Below are 21571 nucleotides of genomic sequence, written 5' to 3'. Positions count from 1 at the left end.
CCTTTAGGTCCATTAACTTTTAGTGGTGTGTCATCCAGGTCCATCAACTTTCAAACAATATTTTTGGGTCCATTAGCTTTTGGTGGTGTGTCATCCTGGTCTATCAACTTTTAAATTGTATTTTTAGGTCCCTAAACTTTTTAACTGGTTCATCATAGATCTATACTCCTTCGTTTAGTGAATAGATCTAACATGGCACGTCAAATAAGCAGCCACTGTGGAGTAGGTAATGAGTCCATAGCTCCTCAAGATGTTTGTCGGTGTTTCGAACAAGCACCGGCAAGTAAATTTGTATTTATACGCGTTAGGCCCGGATGGTACGTTAAAGGACACAAGATTTATATTGGTTCGGGCTGAATATCCCTACGTCCAGTCTGTTGCTGCTCGTGTTATTAGCACCGAAAATGGTTCATAGTAGGGGTTACAAACGGTCGAGAGAAGGACTAGTCCCAATTCTCTGATGGAAGGGTCGAAAGGATGCCAAGAGCCTGGTTGCAGCTTGACTGTGTGTGATGTGTGTTGAGTTGTCAAAAGACAGTCCCTTTGTTGGAGGAAGCACATCCCCTTTTATAGATAAAGAGGACGGCTTTACAAGTGAGAGGACAAGGGTGCGTACGCTACCCAGCCTTGTTGTTCACGTCTACCAAGCCTTGTTGTCCATTCCAACGGGTGCGAGAGAATGGTAAGCGCCTACAATACTGTCGATGCACTGTAGAATGTCAGGATGGCTACAGAGTACTACTCCGCGCAGGGTATGGACTCTGGTATAGTGATTTTGACTTATGAGCCTTGCCCAGCCTTGCTCCGCATGCCTTCTGGTTCCTATAAGTTCCCGTCGGAGGGACGCGGGGTCGGGGTACGAAGTAGCGCTGTGGGCAAGGCCTTCCGATCGGAGAGGGCGTCCGGAGGCCGAAGCGAGTGCTCCGATCTGGTGGACCCGAGGGGGCGTGAAGCGGGCGCCGCTCCCTTGGGACCATAACGTGGTGACAGCACATCCGTCATTTGTGGAGGACGCGAGTCCTTTCTCGGACCATAGTGGTCGTTGTATATCTACGTCGGGTTTTGTGTCCGAGGGCTGAAGACGGCGCCTACAACTCTGTAGGGCGAAGAGCACGCGCCTGCAACACTATTCAGGCTCTGCTACGCCTGGAAGGGTATAAAGCACCCATCCCGTCGTTCCCTGGCAGTACTTTTCCTGCCGGGGCACAGGGTATGGTCCTCGAAGCCGCGGTTGACCCGAACGTCTTGTCCTACCCTGTACCTATCATCATGAGGGAGCGGAGAGAGGTTGTCAGGCGAGATGAAACCAGTCTTTGGACATCGGGTGAGGCGAGGTCCGTCCTCGGATGTCGGGCAAGGCGGAGGACTGCCTTTATCCCTCGGGCGAGACCGAGCCTAGCCCTCGGGGGTCAGGCGAGGCGGAGTCTATCCCTAAGCCCTTGGGTAAGGCGGAGCTGGCCCTTATCCCTCGGATGAGATCAAGCCCAGCCCTCAGGGGTCAAGCGAGGCGGAGTCTATCCCTAAGCCCTCGGGCGAGGCGGAGCTGGCCTAAAGGCGTCGGGCGAGGCGGAGACTAGCCCTTAGCCCTCGAGCGAGGCGGAGCTGGCCCAAGGGCGTCGGGCGAGGCGGAGTCTAGCCCTTAGCCCTCGTGTGAGGCGGAGCTGGCCCAAGGGCGTCGGGCAAGGCGGAACCAAACTCCCATCATTCAAGCAAGAAATGCAGCGGCGCCCTTATCCATCCGGGAGTTTTTAACGTTCGATAGTTATTGGTTCCACCTCCTGGGGTACCCCGGTATTAGGTCTCCGACAGTAGCCCCCGAGCCCCCGGGTGATTCGAACAGAATCGCCTGGGGGGTGTTTTCGATTTCGTCGGAGTTAATTTGCCAGAGGGTGCGCACGAGCGCACCCAATGGGTGTAGCCCCCGAGCCCCTGGGTGATTCGAGTAGAGTCGCCCAGGGGTAGTATCGGACCCTTCGCGGGTAAGGCTGAAAGACTTAGTTTTTTTGTCGACGGGATATTTTTAAGGGAATCATGGTATTCCGCTCGCAGGAATTTTACTCAGTGTCGGCCTGGCTGCGACCTGACTGCGGATCGAGGCCTTAGTGACGCTTGCGTCCTTGAGTCCCGGTAGTTTGCTGGCCTATCCCTTGTTGGGATGGGCCTTTGGCTTCGGGGCCCTAGGTGGGCCAGAGGGAAAAGCTCTGTGACCCATGTCCCCTCGATGGAGAGGGAGTCCTGGTCCACCGGGGGAAGGCGAACCGTTCGGCACAATTTTTTGGGAAGGGATAGGGATCGTGTGCGCTATCCTACGAGGTGACGTGGCGGCGCGCGTGGCAGGCTCTGAGATTAAGGTGGATGGTTGCCCTTCTTGCATCCGTCGCCCCTATAAAACCACGGGGTTCACCCCCAGGGTTCTACATTTTGCCTCCTCACCTTCGCGTCCTCAGCCTCCGCCGCCAATCGCCTACGCCTCTTGCACCCGTACTGCCTCCACCGTCAAACTTGCTACTGCCTTCTTCCCCATGCTGCTCCTGCCGTCACAATGGACCTAAGGTACAAATCCAACATCTCTCCTCAGCGCTTAGAGGGCCTCGTCCGCCAAGGCCTCCTTCGCCCGTTGACCACCGTCGATGAGTGGTGGCTGCCTGGTGAAGAGCGGGAACCGGAGCCACCCGAAGGGTACGTCGTTTCTTTCGCCCACTTCCATGAGCGAGGATTCGCCACGCCCACCCATCAATTCCTCGGGGACTAATGGACTACTACCAGGTGGAGCTTCAACACCTTACCTCCAACAGGATTCAGCACATTACGGCGTTCGTCGCCCTGTGCGAGGGGTTCTTGGGGATCGATCCCCACTTTGACCTGTGGCGGTACCTCTTTGCCGTTAATCTCGTGAAGAGGTGGGTCGGGAAGCAAGATCTACACGCGCCGGTGGGCTGTGCTAGCATCCACCTCCGCAGCACCTGGGCGGGGGCGTATCCATTGATGCGTCTGACCACCTCTAACAAGGGGTGGCATTCACAATGGTTCTATGTCAAGAACGACTCCACCGCTCCCTTGTCGGCCTTCACTGGGCACTACATCTTAGAGGCCTCGGAGTCATGGGGGTGGGGCGTTCAGGCCAAGGACAAGAAGCATCTCAATGGCCTTCTCGCTGCCCTCCGAACTCTAAAGGAGAGGGGTGTGAAGGGGTTGGGGATTATTGGTGCCTACCACACGAGGAGGGTTGCGTTGCTGATGGCGCGCGTGCTTCCCCTATATTAGATGGTGCCTGAAGCATCGTTCGAAGGAACGACGCTCGCCGATGAAGCGCTCCCTCCTTTCGAGGTGGCACAGCGTATTAAGGAGGCGATGGAGCCCACGAAGGACTCCGTTGGCACCGTCCTCGACTTTGTGTACCTAGTGCCGGGGCATCCCCCAATGTGGCCGGAGCCAGGGTTTGTTGACTTTGTAAGTTTTCTTTTCCCTTGCTCCTCTTTTCGCTTGAAATTTCCAATCCTCTGATTCTAACCGTGGGATAGCGGGATCAGCCGGAGGGACTGTTCTTCAAGAATAACCCGGTTCCACTACTGAAGGACCTAGCCCGGGCGGTAGCAAATCATGCCCTGGCTGGTTGGGACAAGAAGACGAGGGAGCTCGTGAAGAAGAAGGCGATACAGAAGTAGCAAGCTCGCGATCGTGGAGAGGAGACTAGTAGTGATGACGACGACGATGATGAGACGACAGCCGGCGTGGATTGGGGTGACCTGGTGAACGAGGACTCGCTGTCTCTACAGGGACCCCTTCCATTCCATGTGAAGGGAAGTGAGTCCACGGGGATAGTGGAGCTAGGCCTGCCTCTGGGTCCAGCGGGAGCCGGAGGATCCGCCGTCACCCGCGGGGTGCCGACGGCGGATCGGTGGATGGGAGGGGACGGATCTGAGGCCGTCATCGAGGTACTAGCAGAGGGGGGTGGTTCCGATGCCACGCCCCATGAGCTGATGGAGGGGGCGGCTCTGGCGCCGTGCCCCATGGGCTGATGGAGGGGAGTGGCTCTGCTGCTGTGCCCCTAGAGGCAAGACAGACGAGCCCCCCTACGTCAGAGCAGGGGGCAGGCTTGAAACAGTCCTGCCCACATGAGTTGGAGCAGGGGTCCAGAGGTTCATCCCCGAAATGTACCCGTCGACCGAAAGCATCAAAGTACGTCATCGATTGCCCTCGTTCTCTTCCTTTATTTTTCCATTCCGACCTTATGCCCTTTTTCTATTTTGTAGATTCTTGCGACGGGGCCACCCTTTGGGGCCGGCACCTAGGATGAGCCTTGACCTTCAGGAGGGATGGATCACGCTACCCGACGTCACCCTTGTTTCGGGCAGGAGTGATGCTGCCGCTGCGGCCTTGTTGGCTGGTCCGACGACGTCCGCGGTGGCGCCCGTGCCCTCGGTGGTTATCGAGTAGGCGGCCATGACCATGACAAGCCAGGAGCAGCCGGATGTGGCCACGGTGGCATCCAAGGGGGTTGCGCATTCCGTGCCCCCAGTGGCCCAAGTGACGGCGCCAGACGTGGGCCGGGCGAAGTTGGATGCCGCCGCGGTGGCGTTCGATGGAGCAGCGTAGTTCGCGCGCGCCGGGGGCCTAGCCAGAGGTGGCCACGACCGCAGCAAGCCCGACGGGGTCGGATACTACCGTGGTGGCATCCGAGGGGGAGGCGCAATCCATGCCACCGGCGGTCCAGGCCGTGGCGCCCGGGGTAGGCCGGATGGAGGAGGACATGGCCAAAGGGTCTTTGGTCATCATGACGGTGGTGGGGAGGACCCGAAGGGAGCCGCCTTTGGCCCTATTGTCGGGAGGTAGCCGCTCTCCCATGAGGGGAGAGCCGCCGCTCTAGTGGATGGCCACCAAGGACCCATCATCGGCTCTGTTCTCGCTCGACGATGCTACTGAGAGCCTAGAGCGGGAGAATCTGGACATCGGGTTCTCGGCTACGTTGAATGCCTTGAATGAGGCCAGTGGTGCCTTGCACGAAATCCTTGCTCCTTCTAGTCGGGTATCCGCTTGATCTTCTCACTTGTTCTCTTCTTTCTTCACATATTTCTATGTTTTCATGTCTTCTGATTCCGGTCCTTTCAGAATATTGTTGCTCGTAGTCAGGACATGTCCTGGTTCCTTCATGAGCAAAAGGCGGAATGGGACCTCCTTACCGAGGAGGCCAGGCTGCGAGGAGATGTAGGTGCGCAACTTGCTGTCGCCCAGCAGCGGGAGGCTGAGGTGCATTGGGACGCGGAGGAGGCTCATGGAATGTTTGAGGACCTGTCGACGAGGGTGAAGCTAGATGAGGAGGATGCCGCCAGGCTTCGAAAGGAGCGGGATGAGCTGCTATAGAAGGATGCCGCGGCCAGTGAGCGGGCCGGCGAGCTCTTGGCAGAGCTAGAGACGGAGTGAGATCTCAAGCTAAAGGCTGAGGAGAGGTCCGCGACGTTGTAGCAGAGGGCAGACCAGGCCATCCAGGAGCACGACGAGGCGCATGGGGTGGACGACTCCCTCCGGGAGGATCTTGGGGATGCGGTGAGCCGAAGGTTGGATGTTGAGAATGTTGTTGCTAGGCTAGAGAAGGAGCTTACCGAAGTGTGAGGGATCCTCCGGGTCGAGAGCGATGAGCACGACCTTCTGCAAGCCGCTATCGGAGTGGTCACTGACGCCCTGAGGGTGGCGTAGCCAGAAGGATCCAACTCGCTTGCAGCTCGTGCCGCAGGAATCACGACGTGGGTAGGCGAACTTGAGGAGGATGCCTTTCACGCCGGGATCACCCAAGCCTTTGCTGTCGCCCATTCCCATTACGATCAGGAGATTAACCTGAAGATAATGAGTCATGGCTTCGTGCCTATCTATGATGACGCTGAGCGGGACAAGATGGAAAAGGCAATGGCTCCCCTCGCGCGGAACCTGGCGGACAAGCTAAAACAAGAGGTTCTCCCTTCGCAGAAGTAGTTAGCTTGATAAACACTTATTTGTAATATGTGAACAAGTGTTAGTACTTTTGTGTCCTGGAAACGGTTTCATAATTTTTGTTTTGTTTGTTTGATCTTAGCTTCTTCTCTTTTTTGCGATGAAAAAAGATTTAGACAATCGACCCTTCCGTTTGTTAAGACCGTAGGGCCCGAAGTTTTGTAGGGGAAATTTTAATTATGCTGGTGAGCAAAATTACCGTAGCTGTTGGGGCGTGGGCTTTTTGTGGTCTTACCAGTATGTTCCCCCAAACCTTGCCACCAGTCTTGATGCGAGGAGGAGATCTAATGTAATGTTTTTTTGGAAAGAGAAAGGAGGTACCCATACCTCTATCGTACCTTTATCAGCCCCCGAGTGAGATCTGACCCCTTGCGGTTGCTAGGGTCGGATGTTACTAGAAACCAGAGCGAGGGAGGCGAACTTACATTTGTATTTACTCGTACCCCTTACCTAGGACTTTGGTGATTGCTGTGTGACCGTGCGCTATGAGCTCGCTAACGGGGATGTTTGGACGGAATCCGATCCCATTTGCTTCGCGGTAGGGTCGGTGAAGCCCTCGCTAACGAAGGACTTGGCGCGGCGTGCGAGCCGTCGGGCTTCCGTCTTGTCTACCGGTAGTGTGTCGTGGAGGAGGTAGTCGAGGTATAGTGTTCTCCAATCGTTGAGGGGGTCGGGTTCTGCTGTTGGATCCTCTTCAAGCTCCATGACCTCGGGGTCGGACGGAGCAGTCGGCGGGTCGACTTCCGGGGTCGGATCAGATGGGCCATCGTTGGCCTGTTCTGACCCCTCGTAGCGCACCGAGGGCTTGTGTTGATCGCTGGCGAAGACACCCATCGGCACTGGCTCTTGGCCAGATGCTGCTTTCGCGAGTGCGTCGACTGCTTCATTGAGGCGCCTCGGGATGTGATTGAGCTTGAGGCCGTCGAATCTGTCTTCCAGTCATTGGACTTCTTGGCAGTATGCCGCCATCTTGGTGTTGTGGCAGCTTGACTCCTTCATGACCTGGTCAATGACCAGCTGGGAGTCACCCCTGATGTTGAGGCATCGGATGCCCAGCTCGATGGCGATTCATAGGCCGTTGATGAGCGCTTCGTATTCTATGATATTGTTTGATGAGGGGAAATGGAGCTGAACCATGTACCTCATGTGGACCCCGAGGGGTGATACGAAGACTAGTCCTATGCTGATGCCCTTTTTCATCAGCGATCCATCGAAGTACATCGTCCAGTATTCTTGATCAACGACTGTTGGTGGCATCTGGACTTTGGTCCACTCCGCGATGAAGTCAGCCAGCACCTAGGATTTGATCGTCGTTTGGGAGGCATAAGTAATGCCCTGATCCATCAGCTCGAGCGCCCACTTTGCGGTTCTTCCTGTAGCATCCTGGCTACGGACGACCTCGCCGAGGGGGAACGACATCACGACTGTCATAGGGTGTGACTCGAAGTAGTGGCATATCTTCCTTTTGGTGATGAGGATGGTGTAGAGGAGTTTCTGGATTTGGGAGTAGCGGGTTTTGGAGTCAGATAATACCTCACTGATGAAATATACAAGGCGCTGCACCTTGAAGGCGTGCCCCTCTTCTTCCCGCTCTACTACTAAGGCAGCACTAACCACTTGCATGGTGGCCGCTATGTACAGGAGGAGGGATTCTCCGTTGCTTGGAGGAACCAAGACCAGGGGTTTGGTTAGAAATTGCTTGACCATGTCAAGCGCCTCCTGGGCCTCGGCTGTCCACTCGAAGCGGTCGGACTTCTTCAGGAGTCGATAAAGGGGAGTCCTTGTTCGCCGAGGCGCAAAATGAATTAGCTGAGGGTGGCAAGGCACCCCATGATCCGCTGAACCCCCTTTATGTTCTGGATCGGGCCCATCCTTGTGATGGCTGAGATCTTCTCCGAGTTGGCTTCGATGCCGCGCTCGGAGACAATGAAGCCGAGCAGCATGCCCCTCGGGACCCTGAAAACATATTTTTTGGGATTGAGTTTGATGCCATTTGCCTGGAGTTTCGCAAAGGTTCGTTCGAGGTCGGCGACAAGGTGGTCAGCCCGTTTGGACTTAACTACGATGTCGTCGATGTAGGCCTCAACGGTCCGCCCGATGAGGTCTCCGAAGCAGTTGAGCATGCAGCGCTGGTAAGTTGCCCTAGCATTCTTCAGACCGAACGACATTGAAATGTAGCAGAACGATCCGAAGGGGGTGATAAAAGACGTTGCGAGCTGGTTGGACTCTTTCATCGCGATCTGGTGGTAGCCGGAATATGCATCAAGGAAGCATAGGGTTTCGCACCCTGAGGTAGAATTGACTATTTGGTCTATGCATGGCAAAGGAAACGAGTCCTTTGGACACGCCTTGTTGAGGCCCGTGTAGTTGACACACATCCTCCATTTCCCACTCTTCTTTCGTACAAGAATGGGATTTGCTAACCACTCTGGGTGGTGTACTTCCCCGATGAACCCAGCAGCCAATAGTTTTGCTATCTCTTCACCGATGGCCCTGCGTTTTTCCTCGTCGAAGCGGCGTAGGCGTTGCTTCATCAGCTTGGAGCCTAGGTGGATTTTCAAGGTATGCTCGGCAACCTCCCTTGGGACGCCTGGCATATCTGAGGGTTTCCACGCAAATATGTCTTTGTTCTCGTGGAGGAAGTCGACGAGCGAGCTTTCCTATTCGGAGGAGAGCATGGTCCCGATGTGGACCTTTTTGCCCTCGGAGCTGCTGGGGTCCACGAGGACCTCCTTGGACCCTTCCGCTGATTCAAATGATCCGAACAACCTCTTCGCGTCGGGCGCTTCTTCAACGACCTCCTCCCTGAGGGTGGCGAGCTCTTCGGAGGCGACGACTGCCGTGGCATGGCCGCAGCATTTGACTTCGCACTCATAAGCGCGACGGAAGGAGGTGCCGATGGTGATGACCCTGCGGGGACCTGGCATCTTCAGTTTGAGGTATGTATAGTTGGGGACAGCCATGAACTTCGCGTAGCATGGTTGTCCCAGGATGGCGTGGAAGGTTCTAGGGAACCCTACCACGTCGAAGGTGAGGGTCTCAGTCCTGTAATTGGACTGATCCCCGAAAGTGATGGATAGATCGATCTATCCTAGTGGTATGGCCTATCTGCCTGGCACGACGCCATGGAAAGGCGCTCGGATGGGGTGGAGGTTGGTTCAGTCGACACCCATCTCGTCGAGTGTCTTGGCGTACATGATGTTGAGGCCGCTGCCTTCGTCCATCAGTACTTTTGTGAGTCACTTTGGGCCGACGATCGGATCAACAACAAGCGGGTACCTTCCCGGGTGTGGGACAGTATCCGGATGGTCGGTTCGGTCAAAGGTTATGGCGGATTCTAACCACCGGAGGAAGGCGGGTGTGGCCGGTCTGGCCGTATAGACCTCGCAGCGCGCGACCTTCTGGCGGCGTTTGGAGTCATAGGCTGCTGATCCTCCAAAGATCATGAGGGCGCCATTCGGCGTTGGGAAGGCATCGTCCTTCTCCTCGGTGTCGTCTGTGGGGGTAGGTTCCTTCCCCTGCTCCCCTTTGTTGAGGCATCCGGACAAGTATTTGCGCATGAGGCCACAATCCTTATACAGATGCTTGGCCGGGAAAGCATGGTTTGGGCATGGCCCCTCGAGCATTTTCTCAAAGTGGTTCGGAGCGCCCTCCGTGGGCTTTCGGCCACCCTTGCGGTCTGCAGCGGCCATGAGCGAGTTGTCGCGTTGTTGCTTCTTATTCTTTCTTTTGGTAGGACGGTTGGAGGCGCCTTCGCCGGCGTCCTCGTCCCGCCTCGCCTTGCCATCGGAACGGTCGAAGATGGCTCCAACCACCTCCTCTCCTAAGGCGTGGCTGATGGTGATGTCTAGGAGTTCCTTGGTGGTCCGTGGGCCCCTATGCCCTAGCTTGTGAACCAAAGACTCAGGTTGTCTCGGATAGGAAGGCTCCAATCACGTCGGCGTCGGTGACGTTAGGGAGCTCGTTGCACTACCGGGAGAAGTGCCGGATGTACCCGTGGAGGGTTTCATCGGCCTTCTGGCGGCAGTTCTTGAGGTCCTATGGGTTTCTAGGGCGTTTGTACATGCCCTGGAAGTTCCCCACAAAGATCTCCGTCAGATCCGCCCAACTTTGAATGGTGTTGGATGGTAGGTGCTCCAACCATGCTCGTGCCGAATCAGCCAAGAATAGTGGGAGATTGCGAATAATGAAATCATCATCACTCGCACCACCGGCTTGACATGCAAGCCGATAGTCTTTGAGCCAAAGCCTAGGGTTTGTTTCCCTAGAATATTTAGGGATGTTGGTAGGTGGTCGGTACCTTTGTGGGAAGGCAGCGTTGAGGATGTGTCGGCCGAAGGCCTGAGGGCCTGGCAGGCCGGGGCTTGGGCTCCGGTCCTTGCCGCTGTCATAGCGTCTATCACGTCGAGGATGGTAGCCACGGTGGGCTCCCTCCCCTGTGTCGTCGTGGGTGCACCTGCGGGCGTCGATGGTGCTGCACACGTTGCGGTCGTGGCCGAGATGTTGGTGCACCGGGACAGCGGTGTGCTGCCTGCCGCCTGGCGGTGTCTGGTGAATCGACGCGTCCTTGGTGGGATGCACCGAGGGTGTGCGCTGGCTGCTGCGCCACCGCACGCTCGAGCAACGTGTGAATTTCTCGGCGGGCTCGGCGATCCTTAGGCGTCACGGCCTCTGGAAGGCCGTGCAGCAAGGCCATCGCAGCGGCGATGTTTTTGTTCGCCCGAGCGAAGTGAGGGAGGGTCCCATCATCGGTAAGGATCCTCTGGTGTATAGTGCGGGTCGTGGCATGCGCGCGCCCACCGTCTTCACGGCGTTCGATCTCGCGATTGATGTCCGCGTACTCCCGGACGAGCCCTTTTCCGGCCTCATCGATCTCCAGCTTGTGGGCTCTCAGCTGCTCCATCCTCAAGCAAGATGGGGCCGCTGCCTCCCCCCGGACCTACCATCAGGGTTGCTTGTCGGGGTGGCCTCTTCCCCGGAGACGCTTTCGACGTGCCCCTCAGGGGTTTGCGCCATGAAGCATTCCCAGGAAGGGTGATGGCTCCCCCTGCTAGAGTCAGAGCTAGAGAATGATCCTGGCTCCTCCGTGAGGAGCCTGTGGAGAGTCTCCGTATCGTGTTCAATTGTCCCCATGAACTCACTGTCCGTGGGCCGCTGAACCATGCGTAGTGCCAGAAAGTGGCCAGCGGTCGCCGCGGCGTTGCGGAGACCGAACGGAAACGCTGTTGGGGCGCTCCGCACGTGGTGTTCCGAAGAGAGGGTGATGCAGCGCAAGGCCTCCCTGGATGACTGGGGTCCAAGGGAGTCACCGGGCTAGCCCTCAAGCCTCCGGTGGCTGAAGCTGACGAAAGGTAGAGACTGGACGGCCGTGTGGGCCAGCGCCAGCTCTCCTCCCAGTGTGACAATGAAATCTAGGTCACCAAAACGCACGTGTACTCCTGGGACCCAGCTGATTGTGTGGTTGGCCATCCGAGGCCTGATTTGGAATGCACAAAGGCCCCTACCTGGTATGCCAACTGTCGATGTTTCGAACAAGCACCGGCAAGTAAATTTGTATTTATGCGCATTAGGCCCGGATGGTACGCTAAAGGACACAAGATTTATACTGGTTCGGGCTGAATATCCCTACGTCCAGTCTGTTGCTGCTCGTGTTATTAGCACCGAAATGGTTCGTAGTAGGAGTTACAAACGGTCGAGAGAGGGACTGGTCCCAAGTCTCTGATAGAAGGGTTGAAAGGATGCCAAGAGCCTGGTTGTAGCTTGACTGTGTGTGATGTGTGTTGAGTTGTCAAAAGTTGGTCCCTTTGTTGGAGGAAGCACATCCCCTTTTATAGATTAAGGGGGTGGCTTTACAAGTGAGAGGGCAAGGGTGCGTACGCTACCCAACCTTGTTGTTCATGTCTACCAAGCCTTGTTGTCCATTTCGGCGGGTGCGAGAGAATGGTAAGCGCCTACAATACTGTCGATGCCACTGTAGAATGTTAGGATGGCTACAGAGTACTGCTCCGCACAGGGTATAGACTCTGGTATAGTGGTTTTGACTTATGAGCCTTGCCCAGCCTTGCTCTGCACGCCTTCTGGTTCCTATGAGTCCCCGTCGGAGGGACGCGGGGTCGGGGTCCGAAGTAGCGCTATGGGCAAGGCCTTTCGATTGGAGAGGGCGTCCAGAGGCCGAAGCGAGTGCTCCGATCTGGTGGACCCGAGGGGCCATGAAGCGGGCGCCGCTCCCTTGGGACCATAATGTGGTGACAGCACATCCGTCATTTGTGGAGGACGCGAGTCCTTTCCTGGACCGTAGTGGTCGTCATATGTCTACGTCGGGTTCTGTGTCCAAGGGCTGAAGGCGGCGCCTACAACTCTATAGGGCAAAGAGCACGCGCCCGCAACACTATTCAGGCTCTGCTATGCCTGGAAGGGTCTAAAGCACCCATCCCGTCGTTCCCTGGTAGTACTTTTCCTACCGGGGCACAGGGTATGGTCCTCGAAGCCACGGTTGACCTGAACGTCTTGTCCTACATTGTACCTATCATCATGAGGGAGCGGGGAGAGGTTGTCAGGTGAGACGAAACCAGTCTTTGGACATCGGGTGAGGTGAGGTCCGTCCTCGGACGTCGGGCGAGGCGGAGGACTGCCTTTATCCCTCGGGCGAGACCGAGCCCAGCCCTCGGGGGTCGAGCGAGGTAGAGTCTATCCCTAAGCCCTCGGGCGAGGCAGAGCTGGCCCTTATCCCTCGGGCGAGACCGAGCCCAGCCCTCGGGGGTCGGACGAGGCGGAGTCTATCCCTAAGCCCTCGGGCGAGGCGGAGCTGGCCCAAAGGCATCGGGCGAGGCGGAGACTAGCCCTTAGCCCTCGGGCGAGGCGGAGCTGGCCCAAGGGTGTCGGGCGAGGCGGAGCTGACCCAAGGGCGTCGAGCGAGGCGGAACCAAACTCCCGTATTCGGGCAAGAAATGCAGCGGCGCCCTTGTCCGTTCAGGAGTTTTTAACGTTCGATGGTTGGTTCCACCTCCTAGGGTACCCCGGTATTAGGTCCTCGACAATGTTCATGGAGACTTGTCTAGCAATAATTCAAATGTAGCAGCTAGTAATTCGTTAATATCCTCTTCTTAAATTTGGGACTATTATTTTTAAGGATAAATATATCGTGGACATAGAGAAATTTACAACTGCTGGACTATCATCGAAGATATTTTATAAAGGTGCCTTATTATTGCGTGAAAAGAAGGAGAAAATAAAGACAATAAAATACATCAGTACTAATTCTAAAGAGGTGGAGATTATCAATGAAATTTTTCCAACGTGATTAGCATCCTTGTCGTAGTATTTTATTATTTCCATACATTAGTTTCCTATCCAGCTGTGATACATGATCTTTTATCTAGCATCTAGCTTTTAGTGCCTGCGTGCACCTGTGTACGTTAGTCAAATTGGTGGCTGCGTTTAGACGTGCCATGCATGTTAGCCGAATCATGGACTTAGGATCAACCGGTTCTAGATGGGCTGGTGGAGTCCGAGTTTTGTTTGGGTCAGGTGAGTTGCGTGTCTCCACCTGGATGACACACCACCAAAAGTTAATAGACCGAAAAATATAGTTTAAAAGTTGATGGACCTAGATGACACACCACCAAAAGTTAATGGATCTACGGTGCATTTAACTCTAATAAAAAAAGGTATGGATTCCAGCAAACAATCATGGCCCCGTTCAACTTACCTCATATTCGGCTTGTTCGGCTTGTTTTTCAGCCGGAACAATATTTTTCTCTCACAATAATTCAGCTAGAACAGTGTTTTAAGTTAGTTTCAGCCAAAATTCAGCAAGCCAAACGTGGCCCATATCAAAACCCGCATTCAATTTAACCAAAGCCATCCAGATTTTTTTTTGTTTTATTATTGGCTCATCAACCTATCCTTAGAGTGATGTTTATGTGAGCAACCAAAACCGACCAGCGAGATTGGTGAACGGAAGCCGCTAACAAATTCTTCGATGGAAAAGAAATTGACCTATATACCAATTATAAGTTTACAACCTAAATATATCTCCCTTCTAATCTCTATGTTATATACCTTAACTAGTGATATCTTAACCCTAGGAAAGGTTACATTACATTTAATTCATATCTTTGAGCTTCCGCTTAAGTCTACTTAGGTGTGTGTTTGTGACCGTAGGAACTGTGTGAATCAATCAATGAAGGCATCACCAACTTTGATTGGACAGCACTAGCACCCCTGGACGTCCGGACGCCCGCGGCTGCTCCGTCCTGTCCGCTTGGATTCGTGCGCCACCCGCACCAGCTCTGTTTCCCACGCTCGCTTCAGATGCGCTGCCCACACTGCTCAGATGACTCGCCCCCGCCTCTTCCACACCGACGTGGCGTCCGTCTCTTTTAGGCTGCCCGGAAGACTCACCCCGCCTCTTCCACAACAGCATCGTGCGGCCTGTGCCTCCTCCCCACACAGCCGGCAGCGGCCTGCGCCTCCTCTACGCGTCGGTTGTTGTGGCTCGGCCGTGCCCGTCTCATGGACACTGACGCCGGCGGTTTGCACTTGCAACATGAAACACTCAAATGCAACGTACATTTAAAATAGATGAAATATTTAGGACATACGCTTGCAACATGTGTGTGAAACATATGCAACATCCAGATAAAACAATTGCAACATGAAAAAACACTTATTACAACATAAGACTGAAGCAGCTGAAATATTTGGAACATACCGTTGCAACATATATGTGAAAACATATGCAACATTCAGATAAAAAACGATTGCAACATACATATGAAAACAGATAAAATATTTTGAACAAACGCTTGCAACATGCTTTTCAAACACTTACAAAATATGCGACATCCCCCGATCTACTTTTGCAACATCCATAATAAACAACTGCAGCATACCTTTGAAACTACTGAAACACCTTAAACATACATTTGCAACATAGGGGAAGGAAAGCCTGGGCCGGTCGATTTCAGCCATCAGGGTCGGAGCCGGTGGTGAGCGGCGGCGCATGAGCACCACCGCCACTAGTACCGGGTTTAGCTCGGCGGCGACGGTGGGAGATTGGGGGCGAGGAGTGCCATGGCCGCCATGGTGGGGGGAGCTCGGTCGTCGGGGTCAGAGAGGGCGTCACCGGGGTGGAGAGGGCGCCATGCCGCGGTGGAGGAGGGTCGTCCACTCCCCTACAACACCGCCGCACCACCTCTATGGATCTCGCCGGAGACGAGTGGATCTTGCTCCTGCTCCATGGATCTCGCCGGGGTGGAGGAGAGGACCGCTGGATCTACGGGTGTTGGGGGCTCCCGGTAGGGGAGGACACCGGACGTTGGTGCACTACGGCAGGAGATGAGGAGCGTGGAAGGGGTAAGGGCAGGAGTGGAGCGAGACGTGCGGGAGTTGATTTTGTTTTTTTAGACGAGCAACCCATATGGTAGTAAGTGGAGCGAGACGTCCGGCCTTCCAGTCGTCTTAATGGTAGCATTACCAAATTTGATTTGATTTGGAAGAGGAGAGAGGACAATCAACAAATTCACAACAGGGTTTGAGAGAAATCGGCCTGTTGTCTTGAATGTTCGGACCAACCTGGAAATACCGGCCTAGCCGGTTTTGCATATTGTGACAACTATAGTGCACGAAAAATTGCTCAGCGTAACAGGCTGAATGCAGATATTAAAGTGAAGATTGAGATGTTAGGGAAATCATTCAGAACAGAAGTCTTACAAGAAAACATAATATTATTCTTTCAACGATTACATGTACATTAGCTTCTAATTGCGAATGTGAAAGCCTGCACATGAATCAGCCAATAACATCAACAACAGGAAGCCATGCGAACAACAATGCTAATCAAATAATCGTAGATTATTGTACTGCTCCAATTATTAAACTCAACAATAATAGCCCGAGGCAAAATATAGTAGTCTTTGTAGACCGAAAAGGCAAGAGCAAAACTGAGGAAGACATTACAAAGCATAGCACACGGCAACCTAACTTCTAACTTCTATACATAACCAAAAACTCTGCTTCATTGCCCAGCCCCTGCAGCATCCTCGACTAGACAACGAGCAACCTCAGCCTCCGGCTTAAGACATCAAGATCATCCATCCTCGCCGAGCAACCTCAGCCTACGGCTTCCTCCGGCTTAAGACGTCAAGTCGTCAAGATCATCCATCATTTGCACTCTCCACTGCTTGGCAAGCTCGCTTTCCTCAGCACCTCCATCCACATCGCCTCCATTGATAATCCTGTTAACCTTTGCCTCCCTCAGGCACTCCTCAAACACATCCAGCACAGCATTTGCCATTCGGTGCCATTGCTGCATGGCACCACCATTTTGCAGTCCACATTCATCTCATTGCCAATTCCATTGTTCCGATTGGGCAGAGCAGCCATGGTCTCAGGCTGCTCCTGCAACACCAAATCTGATGTGTGCTATAAGAGTTGTACCTTCATGATCGCCCAGTTGCCTGCTTTCCTGCTCAAGGTAGAACATATTCGGCACTGGAACCATCTGAAAACAAGCTGGGAGCAGAGGAGATAATCACATTGTAGTCATGGGACAAATTGCATTTCTTCTCAATTTTCTTGATATGTTTCCTCAGAGCACGAGGGGCAAAATTCTGCTATGCTGTACTTGCTCCTTTACGAAAACTGTCAAAATTTTCGTGTTTAGATAGGCGCTTAAAGTCCATTGCCAACAGTGCAGATGTGCTAAGTTAGATTGACATATCTTACTACTTGTACAAATTATTGTTTAATCAACAGTGAACAGTGGAATGCTACTTTTTCCTTTCATGATCTAAAATACTGGCTTTCACATATATATACTGTAAACATTGTATGAAAAACCAATTAAAACTCCAATTCTGAAATGAACATGTCATTATTTTCACCTTTTGCATGTACAAAAAATTGATATTGGTCTCAACCATAGCACTCAGCCAGTGAATGCATTTGCATGGTACTCCTACCAGTACAATTATCACACATTTCATGGTTGATTACATATAGAAACATACAAGTGCCTGCGGTCTTAATCTTAATCAGTAGAACATGCATTGTATCCTTCTACATTGGCACTATGGAGCTTGACTCTCAAGGCTAGTGTACTTGATCAAACAAACTAACACTGGTAGCACATACTTGAACGGTTGAACTCCCAACCCAAGTGCACAGCTGCAATAATCCCATCCATTCCAAGAAACAGATTGAAACTTCGAGTGCAATGTGGATCTAATTAAAGTGAACACTGCCAAACTGAACATACTCTCACCTCAGGTGCCAAACTGAACATACTCTCACCTCAGGTGGCAGCGATGTCCACGGTTTCTGTTCTGCTCCCAATGTTACGTCAGGGACGTCTCACGCTCCAGCATCTCATTCTGGATAGCTACCAAGCCACACGTGCGGCCTGCCTCTTCCTATCACAGCATAAATGAGTCTGAACAAAACAGAGAGAACAAAACTAATTGGATGGAAACAAAACAATCATAGTGGTGGCGGCAGCAGCCTGCACCACAACGGGTTAGAGATACCGCCATACCAGCGAAATGGACGGAGATGGAGGTGGCGATGATCTTGCCTCTCCGGCACCACTGCCCACGCTAGGTGATGCCACACCTATTCCTCCATGGATTCCTAGGGCCAACGCCACGGTGACACTAGAGCCCACACAACCAAAACCTTGTATTGCCTGCAAGGAGGAGACCAGCCCTGGCAGCATCGCGCAGAGGAGACTGTCACCTCCTTGGAGCTTGCTCCCACATGCCGCCACCAGGAGAAAAGGGAAGGGCGCTATCCCACCACTCCTATCTGCCAGCCCAAGCAGCTCCATCGTCCTCTGGCAGAGCTCTGTTGAGCCCGGAGGGAAGGGCGGAAGGCGGCTGCAGGCAGTCGGAGTGAGGGGAAGCAATTGGAGCCGGCGGGCGCTGCGGGTGGGCATGGTAGGGTGGAAGCGTTGATGCGCTGCGAACAAGGGAGCAATGGCTTGCAAATAATTCATGCTCAGCGTAGCAGGCTGAATGTAGACATTGTACTGAAGCTATAAGAGAAGCATTAAGAGATAACAAGTGGTTAACTAGGAAACATAATATTATTCTCTCACTGCTAACGAGTTACAAGTACAACAGCTTCTAATTGGAAAAATGGAATGTGAAAGCGTGAAGCTACATTAACAGAGCTATCATCTATATCAACAGCAGGAAGCCATGCGAATAACAGTGCTAAAAGCATAGATTATTATGCTCAAATAATTAAACTCGAGGGTACATAGGCAAATATAGTAGGCTTTCTAAAGGCAAGGGTCCAGCTGAGGAAGACATTACAAAGCATAGCACAATAACCTAGCTTCTATACAAATGGGGCAAAGGGTGAGGCACATCACCAAAACCACCAAAATCTCTGCTTCACTGCCCAGCCGCTGCAGCATACTCAACGAGCAACCTCAGCCTCTGGCTTAAGACATCAAGCTCATCCATCCTGTGCGCTCTCCACCGCTTGGAGAGCTCACTTTCCTCAGCTCTCCCATCCACATTGACACCATTGATAATCCCGTTACTCTTTGCCTCCCTCAGGCATTCCTCAAACACATCTAGGACAGCATTTGCTATTCGATGCTCATTGCTGCACGGCACCACCATTTTACACTCCACATTCATCTCATTGCCAATTCCATTGTTCCCATTCGGGAGATTAACCACGGCCTCAGGCTGCTCCTGCACAATAACACCGAATCTGCTATCTGCTACCAGAGCAGCACCTTCATGACCACCGAGGTGCCCGCTTTCTTGCTCAAGGTAAAACATATCCTCGCCATTGGAACCATCCGGAAACAAGCCGGGAGCAGAGGAGCCAATCCCATTGTAGTCATGGGAGTTGCTATCCCCAGACGCATCTGGGGGAGGGAGCGGCATGCCCCGCGGGTTGGCGCGGCGGCGCTTGTTCCCGGACGTTCCGGCGCTGGCCGCGAAGGGCGACGTGGCGGCGTTGGCAGGGTCCCACAGCCTGGAGCAGAGGTGGAGCACGTCGCGGTCGTGCGGCGCGAGGCGAGCCGGGTCTAGGCCCCCCGCGACGCGCGCAGACATGCTGCGGAACTTGTTCTTGAGGCGGCGGAGCTTCTCGGAGAGCTGGGCGCGGGTGTAGGGCTGGGGCATGGACTCGGAGAAGCGGTCGTAGAAGACGTTGAGGTCGCGCGGGAAGACGAGGCCCTGCGCGCCGCAGCCGAGGAGGCCCTGCAGGAAGCGGAGCTCGTCGGACTCGGACCAGATGCGTTGGAACTTGAAGGGCGGCTGCTGCTGGTCGGATCCGCCGCCGCCGCCGCCGGGCGCGGGCGCGCGGAGCGGGTCGGAGGAGGCCGGTGAGGAGGAGGATGGGGGCGAGGACGACGGCCGCGGGGAGCGGCGCTTGATGGGGAGCTTGCGCGCGGCGGAGGCCGAGGGCGGGGTCGGGTCGGCTGGTGCGGTCGGGTTAGGGTTGGGCGGGACGGGGACGGGGACCGGGACCGGGAGGGCCTGTTGGTCCGAGGCCATGGCGCTGGCTGGCGCGCACGGATCGAGCGAGCGCGCCCCCTCTCTCTGCGGGCGGGCGGGGCGAGGTGCGACGAGAACGAGACGGGACGGGAGGGAACTGGCGTGGTGGATTGGGTCGCGCACGGCGCGGCGCTGCCGGCCGGACGGACGGGGGGAGGTGGTGGGATGGAGACGGCTAGGGCGAGACGGGACGGGATAGGGGCGGAGGGGAACCGATTGGGTGTAGGTCGTGTTCAGAGTAGGTTGACTAAAAATTTAGGAGATATATTGGAAGGATGTTATATGAGATGTTTGATATTAATAAAAAAAATAAATTACATAATTCGTTAATACTTTACGAAATGAATTTTTTAAGTCTAATTAATCTATCATTAACATATGTTTATTATAGCATCATATTGTCAAATCATGAACTAATTAGGTTTAAAAGATTCATCTTGTAAATTAGTCACAAACTATATAATTAATTTCGTAATTAATCTATATTTAATATTTCATATATATACTTAAATATTTGATAGGACAACCGCTAAAATTTAGGTGCGGGAGATTGGTGGGCTCGCCCGGAATCCGTGGGTTCTGTTGCCTCTGGGCGTGGCCGGTGGTGGGCGATGCCGTGCCGCCGTGCGTGCTCGAGTGGGTTTGCCGGCTTGTGGCTCGCTGACGCGCGGACCAGGGTGTCGTCTGGTGCGGCGCGGGGAGCGTTGGGCGGTCTTTGCGAGCGGCGTGTATCATGCGCGCGTACAGTAGAGCGGTAGATGAGCCGGGTGCTCGGTGCCTCGCGGTGGGCTGGTGATAACTGATGGGAATGCCTGAATTTTTTCTATTTCAGTATTTTTTCCCTGTAAAATGAACTAATTTCGATGACATTCCTGCACAATTATTATGAAATTCATAAGTTCCAAATAGACCGTGTTATGTTTGGCTGAAAAGTATCATTTCACACCTAACAATCGAACCAAACAGACCATTAGTTCTTTTTGTTAAGTCTTGCTTCACCTTGTGGAGCAAGAAGTCACGTGAGACTAGCTATTTGGATTCTAGACAAACTTGCATGAGGCAAATTTGCTCACCCCTCCAGATTACGTTATTTTAACTTTTTTTAGATACAAGTAAAGCTACGTATCTAGATACATATTATGTCTACGACAAAAACAATATAACTAGAAAAATCAAAATAGTATAATCCTACAATTTAGAACGGAAAGAGTACTAATGGTTTACTAGTTGGTTCCACCCTATTCAAAGCTAATCTAGTCGGCTTATCGATAAAGGGATAAGCCTCCCATCAGACTAAGTTTTTTATATACTATTATTTTGTAAAATACTTTGGTTTTAGAATCACAAAAAATTTGGAGGCACTTTATATTTGAAAAATCATAGTTCTGCTTGGAGTTTTAAAAAAGATATTGGTGTTCTTGCCATTTATTTGATACCTAATTGTGAATTCACCCATATTTTTTACAACTTTGCCGAGGAGGATTATTGTTGTGGTAGAACCGCCCGAAATAACACATTTTTGGAGGCGCTCGTCTTCCACTAGACACTAAGCACCCTGAAAATTAGCTACATAGTGGTATGGGGGATATACCTGATGTCGTGGCCCATGAGTTTGAGTGCCCACTTGGAGATTCATCCCGTGGCGTCGTGGTTGCAGACGATGTCTCCTAGCGGGTATGAAGTGACGACCACGAGTTCGTGGTCGGTGAAGTAGTGCAGGAGCTTCCGGGTCACCATCTGCACGGCGTATAGGAGTTTTTGCACCTGGGGTACCAGACCTTAGGGTCAGTGAGTAGCTCTCCGACGAAGTATACGGGTTGTTGGACCTTAAGGTGGTGTCCTGGCTCCTCCCTTTCGACGACTAGGGTGGCGCTTACCACGTGGTTGCTTGCCACGACGTAGAGGAGGAGGGGTTCTCCCCATTCAGGAGCGACGAGGATTGGGGCCGATGTTAGTGATGCTTTGAGGCTCTACAAAGCCTATTGTGCTTCCTTAGTCTAGACAAACATGTCTATCCTTTTTAGTAGCTTATAGAGAGGCATCCCTTGCTCGCCGAGCCGAGAGAT

The 21571-nt window shown here is 53.3% G+C and overlaps 1 protein-coding gene across 6 annotated transcripts; it reads right to left on the bottom strand.

Moving 5' to 3' along the window:
* Positions 1–15679: 15679 nt before the first annotated feature.
* LOC136538362 (probable transcription factor At4g00390) lies at positions 15680–19707 on the bottom strand. 6 transcript variants are annotated; one of them, XM_066530339.1, is made up of 3 exons: positions 17522–19707; positions 16872–17399; positions 15680–16500 (listed from the first exon to the last, which is right to left on the bottom strand). In XM_066530339.1, the coding sequence occupies exon 1, from the start codon at positions 19503–19505 to the stop codon at positions 18384–18386; it is 1122 nt and encodes a 373-aa protein (XP_066386436.1). In that variant the 5' UTR covers positions 19506–19707; the 3' UTR covers positions 15680–16500; positions 16872–17399; positions 17522–18383. The 6 variants fall into 6 exon arrangements, with proteins under 6 accessions (XP_066386436.1, XP_066386435.1, XP_066386438.1 ...); XM_066530338.1 differs by having other exon boundaries at positions 15680–17154; positions 17252–17399; XM_066530341.1 differs by having other exon boundaries at positions 15680–16629; positions 17281–17399.
* Positions 19708–21571: the final 1864 nt, after the last annotated feature.

This window comes from Miscanthus floridulus, chromosome 2, assembly GCF_019320115.1.
Source record: "Miscanthus floridulus cultivar M001 chromosome 2, ASM1932011v1, whole genome shotgun sequence".
NCBI lineage: Eukaryota > Viridiplantae > Streptophyta > Magnoliopsida > Poales > Poaceae > Miscanthus > Miscanthus floridulus.
The sequence above is the reverse complement of the archived record's forward strand: the minus strand, read 5'-3'. Positions and strand labels throughout refer to the sequence as shown.